We start from the raw sequence: 12,217 nt of genomic DNA on the forward strand, positions 1-12,217 counted from the left end.
TGCATGACCTTACTTCAACCCTACTTGTAGGCTGTTTTCTATATTGTTTTTATATCTCCATGTTCATCGTAGTGTCACAGCTAACCCCAAGGTTAACACATCTTCTCTACAGACCCAGTGCGTAGGGCCTTTAGAGACAGTGTAATATAATCATTACACTGTCTCTAAAGAAGAAAACATTGGCCCCCACAACAAGCAACGCAGGTCTCGAAACTCAAAAAACACCTTTTGCTTTCCAAATGTAAGGAACATTAGAAAGCTAATATTAGCTATTTGTTTGCAAACTGCTGTAGTTAGGTGGTTGCAATGTTTTAGCTTTTCAGAGTTCTCTGAATGATGCACAATCCACTACAATACCAGACGCATGCTGTTTTAGCTTAACTTAAAGAAATAGAGTAGCCTAATAGTGACCTATGGATATTTGAATAATCAGTGACAAAATGCTTGCTGCACATGTAGCATACTGAGTGACAGCATCCCAGAGTTTTGCCCCTCTGCTTGGCTCACATTGTCTTAGCAGCATTATTCAGTTTGGACACCTGTGCATTTTTGTTTGTGGGTCTCTCATCTTGTTAGTAGTTCATGCCACCACACGGAGGTGCTTTGACTGTGTTTTCTGAAGGGTCTGCATTAACATTTCTGCTCGCCAGCAGTGATGTGCCTTTGTTGTTTTCCTCTTCAGTTTGGACATTTAAATGAAATACACATGTCGTCATCTGGCTGCAGGTTGTCATAGGTATATTTTGCTGGTTGATCTGTCTGAGCAGCATTAGGAAAAATGGTGCAAATAAGACAACGGTGCTTTGAACTGGCAAGTGGGCACATGCAGGGCAAGTATTGCTATGCATTAACTGTTTGTACTCATGTGAGTGTTTGTACTTGCTGAAAGCTGCGTAGACAATTAAGACAAATCCAGTCATTTTGCACAATATAAGGCTTACACATAGATAGTTGCAGTAGCCTTTTTTCCTTTTGGCACAGTCTAGAGCTTAGCTCAAAACCATACTTCCCAAGATAAACTGCACCAGTCCTGGTTCCCTGCAAGTGGTCTCAGATGCAGCTGAGATGACTGCAAGACTGATGGGATAAGAGAGAAAACAACATGATGATCCTAAATGCATCACTGCTTTGTGAATATGTCTCTATTCCTACAAGGAAACATTATTTTAAGGCATCACAAGTACAAAAATAATATAATTGTAATTATTAAATAGTTTTGGGTTTTTTTACCTTTTTTTTTCTGCAAATTTTTAATAAGACAATTTTTCTCAATGAACTTTAATATTTACCCAAACTTAACCTGTGCCACTACTCTGGGGATTAATGAAATTCACCCTTCATTAAGTACCGTCTGTGCTTATTTAGGGGCATTAGTCCATAAAAAAGTCATGTAAACACAACAAATAAAGCTGAGTCATATTTGAATTAGTCTTGTTTAAAACTGTTCCCATGCTGTAACTGTTTGTGTTGCAACTAGGCATTTTGCAAGCAGCTCCGATAGTTTATTTAAACTAATCTGAAGCATCTAATCCAAGCATCTGACCCGAAAACGACACAGAGGAGGAGAGAAAGAGAAGGCGGGATGGAGATAGAGTATGGGGAAATGAGAAGGTGATTTATGAGTTAAGTCATCAAGCGAGGAGAACAAAAGGAAAAACTCATAACTGTAATTCCCTTGCACACCCACATGCAGTATACTCACACACATACACACATACAGTGCAGGTACAAGCACGGGAATGCCCTGCCACCCCCGGCTGTGCATAAGAGAATATGTGAGCTGTATAATAAAATAACTAATTACTTAAGAAGATGGTGATGTTCTGGGACATAGGACGGGATAATAAAGTTCTGCAGAAATAAATGTGTGGCTTGGCTTAGGCTGGGATAACTGTTACTGAATTTATGTGTGTGAAAATGTGCAATTATTATTTTGGATAATATTAAGCAAGAGTAATGTGTTAAAGTCACTTTTTTAAAAACAGCAAGTTTTGAGTAAACAAATAAAGAGTTAAAAAAGAGAGATTATTTTTTTACATTACATGGGTGAATGAGAGAGAGAAAGAGCGCGCGGGCACACCATCAGTGTGTATCTGAAGGATATATGGGCCATGCGTTAATTGTGGTGGAGCAGGAGACAATCAATGGTATCCATGCAGTGACAGCCTGATGATAAGCTACATGATTCTACCCGTCAAAGCTTGCTTTCTTTTACTGCGTCTAAATCACATTGATTGGCAGCTAAGAGGAATGTGTGGTTGCAGAGTTATTTTAAGTGGCTGTCAGATTTGAATATGCATGTAAACCTCTGTCGGCGTGCGCAGAAATACACCGCTGGATCCTGATGAATGTATGTGATGCTGAAATATCCAGCGGTGTAAAAATATGAGATGTGTGCAGGCCGCGTGTGCAAAATTCTCTCAGATTACTAATGTAATAGTATGTAAGTGAGTGTTGAGAACGCGGGGTGGATGTGTGCGCTGTATGTGCGTATTTGTGTGTTTCTGTGCGTCTCATATTACTAATATAATATCGGTAGTTGGCTCAGGAGATATGCATGTGTGAGTATGTGTGCCACAGATATTGAGAACTCCACATGAATTTAAATCAATGAGCTTGTGGAGTAACCTTTTGTATATCCAATCTGCATCTTTCCACTGCTCGTTATTAAATTATCCCCTAATTGGTCACGCAACAAAGGCAGCTGATGAAAAAGACAATTTCTTGCTTTTAATTGGGCATTTCACGTGTGCTTCGTGTACACCTGTGTGCAGCTGACTCGGCTCAGTATGTCTGTGTATGTGTGTGTGTGTCGCACGTAATGAGAATAGGACATTAGCAAGGGCTTGGCAGACGCCGTCGCAATCAGTTCCACTCTTTCTAGAGGAGGAGGGAGAGGGGTAGGAGGATTAATCCAGACATGAGCAATCTCAGAAGGAGAAATGGATCCGACAAAAAAGAAAGAAACAAAAAAAAAAAACAATAAAACTCTGTCTCCTTAAATGACTTTAGTGCCTTCAACTCTGGCATAACACGTGGCCGACATGCGTCTTGATCCACTGTGTCATGGGTGCATGCATATGTCAAACATGTGTGCTCTTGGTGTGAATCCAGCTCACATCCTGACAGTGTTCATGTTGGATTCCAACAAATTTTATTTCAAGTCGTGTTCTTTCCTTTGCCCAACTTTAGGCGTACCACCAGTGGTGTGTCACGCCAAAATAGCCCAGCTATTGTTGTACTGAGTGGAGCTGAATAGTGCAGCTCATTGTGTTGTGATGGGAGCCAGGGGAATGAACAGGCCATAACACACAGGCCCTATAGCACCCAGGGGTCGTGAAAAGGTGAAGCCCCGCTCCATTTTTTTCTCTTCTCTGTTTCTCTTTTTCTTTTCTCTCTCTCCATCATTCCATCTCTCTCCGAGTTGTGTCTCTCTCTTATTTCATCCATCTTCCTTTCCCTCCTTTCTCTCCATCTCCCTCACCCTAACCCCACCAACCACCCCCCCAGTCTTACTCTCTGTCTGCTTATTAACGGTCACAGCAAGAGTGTCTGGTTTGCAGACCAGATCCCCTTGCTTTTTTTTTTTCTGATTCTCTCACTCCTCCTTCCCTTCCATTCTCCCGCTCTCCATCGCTCCGTTCCCCTGGCTGCTATTATGAGAAGCATTTTATCCTTTGTTCCAGCCCCCATGGTGCATCTGGCCTCAGATATAGGGACGACAGGGACAGGAAACCGGCAAGAGTTTTTGAAAGGAGGAGGGGATTTGGTGGGTTAGACTGTAGATTTGTTGCTGTGAGGTGGGCTGCCAGTTTCCACCATACAGGGAAGGAGTGATAAGAAGGGAGCAAGCTGGAGAAGGAAACAGATACAAGAAAGAGAGGCATGGACACTGTTGTTTTTTTAGGAGTCACAATAATAACATCACCTGTAGGTCTAGTAGCAGCAGTAGGAGTAGGATTATTATTTCATTAATACATTGCCTGTTTAATCCTTAGAGTAAATAAATTCTTTTTGCCATATTTCACATCAAGTTTGAAGTCCACATATGCCTTAAGCCCTATTGCGCAAGGAATGAATACCTGACTTTCTAAGAAGTGTACACCTATTGCTGAAAAATCCTCCTTTGTTGCATCAGTGTATGTTTAAAAGAGGTAGAAGCCATGTTGGAAAAGGAAAACAAAGAGACAGAAAAGAGTCAAAGAATAAAAATGGTGACAATAAGACGGCTATGGATGACAAGAGGAGGGAGAGATCAACAGTGAGCTTGCACTGGCCTCCAGTTAACCTTGTAAAGGGTTTGGAGAGCAGAGGAGAGGAGAGCAAAGTTAAAGGAATGCTCAGGCCTCCTCAACCCTCCTCGCCCTCTCCCTTGCTCCTCCTCTCATATCTCCCCCAACAAAACAGGGCAGTGGGGGAGGAAGAGAGAGGGGGGGTGGTGGTGGTGATAAAACTCCAGACGTTCCCTCATTTGATGGTTCTCTGCCATGTCAGTGCATTCTTGCATTCCTCCCTACCTCCTTCTATTTCTTTCTACCCCTTGAAATTCCAAGGTTGTATACTTTATTGTAACAAATACAGAAAAAATGCCCCAAAGCTTCAAGTTCAAAGGTTGACAGAATCTCTGCAACTTTTTTTTTCCCAATGTAAAAAAAAATTCACTTCACAGGAAGCTCTGCCTGCATCCCTGCCAAAGTGAACAGTTTTTCTAAAGCAGCTTGCAAAATATAATGGAGCAATTAGGCTGTTAATCATTTCATTTTTCTCTTGGTATCTGCCTTTGCCACCTTCTGTTTGTTTATTTCCCTACAGCGCTGTCCTTACAAGATAATGCAGGATACATATAAGGCGAGAGGCTTCCATTCACTAATTAACAGACGCAGCATCCTAGTGTCGTTTTGCTTCTGTTCCCCTGCTGTCCCTTCCCAAAGCTCTTAACTGCACTGTGTTCCAGCTTTAGAAGTGTAGCAGGACTATTGTTTCCTTAAAGTTCAGTGAATGCTCCCCTTTCAGAGATGAAATGGAAGAGTCCGGTGGGGTAACAGCAGGAACACATAAATCAAGTCAGAAGCCCCAAGAGTCCTCTGTCCTTTGGGTCACCGAGGGTCAAAGGTTCATTTCACAAGAGTTTAAGATGACCAAGGCCGGAGCGCCACCTATAAGTGTGTGTGTGGGTGCGAATGTATGTGAATAAATGTTAGGAGTGAGAGAGGGATTAAGAGTGTGTGAGTAAGTAACAGTGCTTGTGTGTACACAATAAATGGCCTACTTGCTTTTGTAGGGTGTAATGAAGTATAAAAGATTTTAGTCTAAGACTACACACACACACACACACACACACACACACACACACACACACACACACACACACACACACACACACACACACACACACACACACCTCCTGCTGTCACAGAGTAACAAATGGTCACCTGTCTTAACACAGTATCACCCAAAACAGTGCTTCTCACTGGTGGCAACATGACATGTTTCTGTCAGCAATACTTCCCACACTGCTACACGCGAAGCCAAGTGTGTTAAACAGTCAGCAATCTCAGCTCGTTGTGAGGTGGAACATCTCCAACAAGGCAAGATGGGTTAAAATGTTTCAGAGGCAGGGAAAAAAATCGTGGCCAAGCCTCGCCCCACAAAGACCCCAGTGTTCAGGCTGATGTCTGCGTATATGCCGAGGCTGTGCAAGTTTGTACAAGTTGTAGAGTTCTGCATTTTCAAAGACAGCTGCCTTGATTATTAAGGTTGTTAAGATGTGACTTTCGCTGTGCCTCTAGTGGGGCTTTACCAGGGATCAGAGATGCTTATGGGAGAGTAATTACTCCATATCATTATTATGGTTAGCTAAGAAAGAGAGGCTGATTTGGCAATATGTTTGTTTTCGTGCTGTGTGCCATGATTTCTAGGTATTAGTCAGCATTTTTGCCTGATCTTGTCTTGAAAAATACACTAACTTTGTTTCTGTCTTTGTCCCTTCTTCCTTTATTGCCCTTTTCCTCCCTACTCTTCATCTACTTCAGGTTCATTAATGCGAGGAGGAGAATAGTGCAGCCCATGATCGACCAGTCAAACCGTGCAGGCAAGTCTTCTATAGTTACTGTATTCAAGTCGCGCAGGCAAAAACCATCCACACTCCATGCACCCGGAGGCCCCTCATCTGGTAAATACAGGACTGATGCCCCGACCCTGGAATGTCCAAAAGATCCAGGGGCTCCCCCCCCCCCCTCACTGTTGTGACTGAGCACTAAAATCAAAACCAAAATGTTACAACATTAACAGCAATCATTAATCAACTATGACATGGCATTTGGAGTGAAAGCTATTTGTTAATTATAAAATATAATTTGGCTGAAAGCAAGTTAATGATGAGTGGATTTATTTTTCCTTTTATCGTCCAAACAAAACTAGCTGTGTTCTTGGTAAGCCTTGCTCTTAACCAGTCCCCCCACCCATCCCACCGCCAACTTTTTGTTTTTTTCCAGTGAGCCGAAGGAGTTGAGGAAGGGGAAAAAAACACTCGGCCCTTCGTCCCTGGCTCAAACCGAGAGACAACTACACCCCTTTCTTTTTTTGGGTGACCGTTGTTTGGCTTTTTGGCTCCAGACCTGTTTTTACCCACGCACACACACCCCTCTCGCTCCTCTCAACACCCTCCCTCTACCCTATTTGTGGCTGGTCCAGGCAGCGAGGGGAGTGAGTGAGCGGTTCCTCTGGTGCATGGCTTGGTTTGGGCTGCCGTAAACTTTATTACCTGTAATAGGGGTCAAAGGTCAGGGTGGCAGTAGGGGCGCAGTAAAGTTCAAAGACATTCAGCGGGGCCGAGGTCTTGCTTTTGCTTGACTGACCCCCTAACAGGCTAAATCGAAGGTAAGTGGATTTCTATGAAACTGGGACAATAGAAGTGAGCAAAAAGTAGGAACCCTATCAGGTTTCACTTGTCATTCCTCCCTAGGCAGAGGCAATGACTTTCTATTGTTCCAAAGGAAAACTGATTAGAGCGCTTTTTCGTTCTTTAAATGTATGTGCACAGTAACAATGCGCTGCAAACATTGCAGTGTTAAGTGTCAAAATTACTTAGAGAAGCATACAATTAGTTTGAGACCTTTGAGTCTAAACTGTTCAGTACTTTAGTATTAAAAATCACCGGCAGTATTTTTATGTCTTTTCTGGATTCCACAGTTCCTAACCACAAATGTTCTACCCCTTAAAACTTAGCCATTGGTTTGAGCTCAAAACTTTGACTTCTAAAATTCCAGTGAAGATACCAGTTTCCAAACACGCCAAATATATCAGTCTGAATTTTCCATAAATATATAACATAACATACTAGAAATTAAAGTTATTCCCATGTTATGAATGTAAACATCAAATGCACAAAAACAAACCTTTAGACGATCCCCAGAGAGCAAAGCGCGGTAAAAAGACGAAACAACCGTATGTTATGGCCTAAAATTTAAGAGTAATTTTTATTTGCACTAGCCCAGTTGAGTCATGCTAATATGTTACACTGGTTCATAATTAGTCAGTCTATAAAAGCAGCTCCTCAACTCTTCCAGATGGTCTAAATCTAGTCTTGAAACAACAGTCCTTGCATATGTGCGCTAAACACCCAGTCCAATCCCTTTTAGAACATTTAGACGTATTAAAGTCTACCAGGGGCTTACAGTGGAGACTCAGTTGCAGAGACATGGAGTAGAATGACGTTGAAAGACAACAGCGGCTTCCCGTGCGTGCACCAGTCAACAGATGATCCCGCCTCGGCCACTGAGCCTTAATTAAAAGCACTAATTGACCACTCTGTTCCCTTCCTCCCTGTCTTCTCTTCCATCCACAGTAAGTCAAGGAGCTCCCTACAATCCAGATGGCCAGCCGATGGGGGGTTTCGTCATGGACGGCCAGCAGCACATGGGAATCAGACCACCTGGTAAGGCTTGCGCAGCGTGTCTGTCCCTTTCTTTCCTCTCTTGCTCTTCCCATCTTTCCTTTCTCAGCTCATCTTCTTGCCTTTGTCTTCTCGATTCTTATGTTACCAGCGTCATTCTTGACTTTTTTTGTCTCTGTTTGCTGTTTAGTATTTTAAGTTTATGCTGTGCAATGCTCCTACACCAGAATGAGGATACACGCACTACATACACAAACACACTGTTATCTAGCCCTCCCCGAATACACCAGAACAGGTGTGGTCAATCACATTACACAACCATCTCCTTCCTCACTCCTACTCCTTCTCACACAGTCCCTCTCTCTCACGCCATCAGGTTTAATCCCAGAGTTTGTCCTTAAGCTCCTCTCCTCCTCCTCTATCCCCTGTTTTCTGGGATTCTCCCAAGTCCCTAACCCTATCGCACCCTCCACTCAAAGTCAGCAGGTTTGGATAAACTGCCAGGCTACTTAACCACCCCTCACTCCTCCCCATCACCTTCACACACCTCACCACGGCAGATCCAGCATGTGGTCTGTCACAGTTAAACCATCATATTATTTCGCTCGGTGTCTGCAAACCATTTCTTAGTTACACTTGGATTAAATAAATAAAAAATTAACAACTTATCTCTGTTTCTTAGGACCAATGGGTGGAATGGGCATGAACATGGGCATGGAAGGTCAGTGGCACTACATGTAGCCCTACTCCAGTGCGACCAATCACAACACACAGGGGGATGTAAGTAATATGCTCACTTTGTCACACACACACAAACACACAGGCTTTCTTGCCCAAGACTTTTTTGGACTTGGAGTATATTATTAAAATACAGTTCACCACGAGGAAGTATGGAGGGTGCAATTTACAGTAAGATGTTCATCTTGTAGAAATATTCTCCCACAAGATAATTACAAAAATATAAGTACAATGGGAGTGTCTGTGAGATGTCAAAGGTCACTGTTTGGAAAATGGCTATTTTCCAAACTGATATATTTAGGCTTTTTTTTTTTTTTTTAAGCAAATGGGTTTTTGTTACAAACAGACTCCTTTTCTTCCCAGGCTGATTTTTCTCTGTTACTCTCTGTCTAACTCTCCCACCCCTTGGTCTGGTGATAAGAGCCTTTGATCACAACCTTGTAACTCTTTGTGTATGTAATGCCTGTGCATGTGCGTGTAGCTGCTTCACTTTCTCACATATCCAAAACCTACAAGACCTTTTTTTTTTTATGTCAGGCAGGGGAGATAAGAGAAGAAGGTTTAAGGGGGGGAAAAAAAGAATGAGAGAAAGGAAGGCAGGTGAAAAGCTGTCATGCAATATTCACTGATGATAATTACAAAAAATTCTATTCTATATGAACTGTTTTGTCCACATTTTTTTTTATTAAACATGGGGCAGAGAGGAGGAGAGAGGGGTGATGAGGAGGAAGGAAGGCGGGGATGGGTTGGGACAGGGAGTTGGTGGTGCGATGGGGTGGGGGAAATTGGGGGGCAGGTACGACGTTGCTATGGCAACAGACTGATTGGCAAAAATGTAAGCAGTTGTGGTGCAAGGAGAGGGAGAGAGAAAGAGAGCGAGAAGTGAGCGCCCCTTAAGTGTCATAAATCTGCCGGGTTGCTGTTGATGCATGAGCCACATTAATACACACACTAACCAGCTAGAGGAGCCCCCCCCCCCCACACCCCCCGTGCCACCCCCACCCCCAACCCAACCCTTCCATTCCCTCTGTCTTTCTAATGCTTGCTCTGTCTCACTCCCTCTTTGTGGTTTTTCTCACTGTCAATTTTGCTCCTCCATCTCTTTCACACAACACCTTTTTCTCTGTTTCTCTCTTTCTCTCTAATTCTCTTGCCCTCTCTCTCTCTTTCTTTCTCTTTCTCTCACCCCCCTCCCCCCCAATCCCCCTTCTCTTTCCTTCCTTCTCTTTCCTTCCTTCTCTCTTTCGCCCCAGGGCCAAACAGACTCCCACATAATTCTGGATGTATACAGGCTTGGTGTTGTCACAGTGCACAGTGTGTATAAAGTGGCTATGGGTCCAATCGTAGTAAACATCATTGTTATATGTGTGTATGTGTACGAATTAGCCCGTTTGTACGCCATATGTGCGCATACCTGTGTGTGCCAGCCTTTCTGGCTACATGGATACTATACACAAACATTGTGAAATACATACATGTGCTGAATGTGGGTGTTTATAACTGTGTGCATGTATGTGCATGTGTGTGTATGGTAATAGGATTACTCCTGGCACAGGGAGGGGACACAAACTAGTGCAAAAATGGAGGAGGTAGCCAGCAGGGTATGGAGCTTAGCTGGGCCTAATTGACTAGATCCAAATTAAATATGCCATCACTAGAGGTGTGACCAATGGATTTGACTTATTCAGTTTACAAAAATAGAGACCATTAACCCTCCACACAACGCGTGTGCTTGTGTGTGCTATAGTGAAAATATATCACCCTTGTTTCTGTCACAAATGTCCACAACTGAAACAATAGCAGACATTCTTGCGTCAAATGGCATATTCCAGGTTTGAAAAGCTGGAAGACACTGTAATAGAAAGAGTATGCCTCAGAATGAGACATGTGTGCCTGTTTATGTGCAAGTGTGTAAACATCAGGGCTGGTTCGCTGTGTCCAAGCAGCCTCTTTCAAGCAGCTGCTAGCCTTCCCAGCAGACCTTGCTTTAAACAGCCTCAATTTGCCTGCTGAATCTCGTAATTGGGCCACCAGAGGAATCCTCCGTGAGACAGGCAAAGCACATAGAAGACGAGTAGACAGAGGAAGGAAAAAAAGAGGGAGAAAGAGGGAGGGGCGAATAAAGAGATGGCGAGAGAGAAAAGAGTAAATGAAAAGAGGGGAGGGGTAAAGGGAGGAAGGAAGGAATGAGGGAGGGAAGAAGAGAGTAGATGGGAGAGGGATGGTGACAGAAATATTTCTACTTTTCTTCACAAACGGAACGTTTCTTTACAGCTTCATCAGCTAGCCATTACTAGCTTCTAGCTTGTCTCTGTCAAATATTGCTATTTTCCTTTCTAGGTCAATTAAATGTAAGTGATGTGTTATATTCTTTCATGACCAATTAAATTAATAGGTTATTACATTGGGGGGGGGGGGGGGGGCGCGCGCGCGGTTATCTTATTTGATTAAGAGAGCACAGGTTCATTATATTTTATAAGCAATTTTCATTAGCAGAGTTGAGATTTTGTTTCCGCGGGGCTAAATTGAGCGGTTATTGTGCTGAGGAGTGCTGAGCGTTGATACAGAAGGTGTGCCTAGCAGTCACATTGCAACATTAGTTAAAACTAAAGCCAATTAGTCCTGCTTAGTGAAGAGCATTATGCTTTCCACCCAATGATGATTACAGAGCTTCTATCCCCTTGCGAAACAATACACCTGTCAGCAGAGATGAAGTCCAGCAACTGAAGCAGAAGTGAACTGAGCCTTTGATAGTGACAAGAGTGACTCTCAGATGACCCTTACCCCCTTTCCCTTCTTCCTCCCCCTTGCTTTTTCTCTTCCACAAAATTAGCCAGGGGTAGCCCCGGAAAACTGTAATTTTTAGTTTCATGACAATTAATTATAGCACAGAGCGTATGGAATTTTTCTGGGCCTGCCCACTTGGAGCTTTTCCCAAAATGTCGGGCAGAATGCTTGAGTGAACGCTGTCTGTAACCCCTTTGCTGCCAGTCTTGGCTGGAGACCCTTTGTCCCAGGATTCATTGCTCCAATCATTAAGCACAAATTTGTTAACCTTCTACGCAGAGGTCAAGATCCCTTCCCTCATCCCATCAACTACCACAAACCTTCCCACTGTCACCCCCTCCACCCCACCCTAAACTTATTTTTCTGCTGGATGAACTTTTACTATAAACGAACACTGGGGGGAAAAAAGAGAAAAAAAACAGGTCCCAATGGGGATTTTGCGCCCCCTTGTATTGTCCATGTGAATGTGTGTCACTGTTGATTTGGCCCTTCTGGAATCCTTCTCAGAGGCTAAGAAATGAGGGTTCCAGCTCAATGTATTGATTGGCTTATTAACTGAAAAACCTTATTAGCAATGTGTGCTCTCTCTCAAGCACGCATACCATTTATTAGACCCTTGACATGTATTTACCGCAGTAATGAGGACAATCTTGTTAACCAGGGGGAGAAACTGTAAGAAAGCCAAACAAACTAAGGGCGAGAATCAACAGATGAATGGATTGTTGTCCTGTGGTTATTAGACATACAGCATGCTTTCTGATTTCTACTACCCTTTTCCAAAAACTGCATCGTAGATAT

At 43.2% G+C, this 12,217-nt stretch overlaps 1 protein-coding gene across 1 annotated transcript in view; it reads left to right on the top strand.

The window, feature by feature from the left end:
* The window catches only part of meis1b (Meis homeobox 1 b), a 70,523-nt gene extending 61,849 nt beyond the window's left edge, over nt 1-8,674 (top strand). Inside the window, exons 10-11 of the mRNA XM_076891483.1 lie at nt 6,033-7,936; nt 8,577-8,674. Coding sequence (XP_076747598.1) covers nt 6,033-6,249 — 217 coding nt within the window. The 3' untranslated portion in view covers nt 6,250-7,936; nt 8,577-8,674. The remainder of the gene's footprint in view (nt 1-6,032; nt 7,937-8,576) is intronic.
* The last annotated feature ends 3,543 nt before the right edge of the window (nt 8,675-12,217 follow it).

This window comes from Maylandia zebra, linkage group LG13 (assembly GCF_041146795.1).
Source record: "Maylandia zebra isolate NMK-2024a linkage group LG13, Mzebra_GT3a, whole genome shotgun sequence".
Lineage (NCBI taxonomy): Eukaryota > Metazoa > Chordata > Actinopteri > Cichliformes > Cichlidae > Maylandia > Maylandia zebra.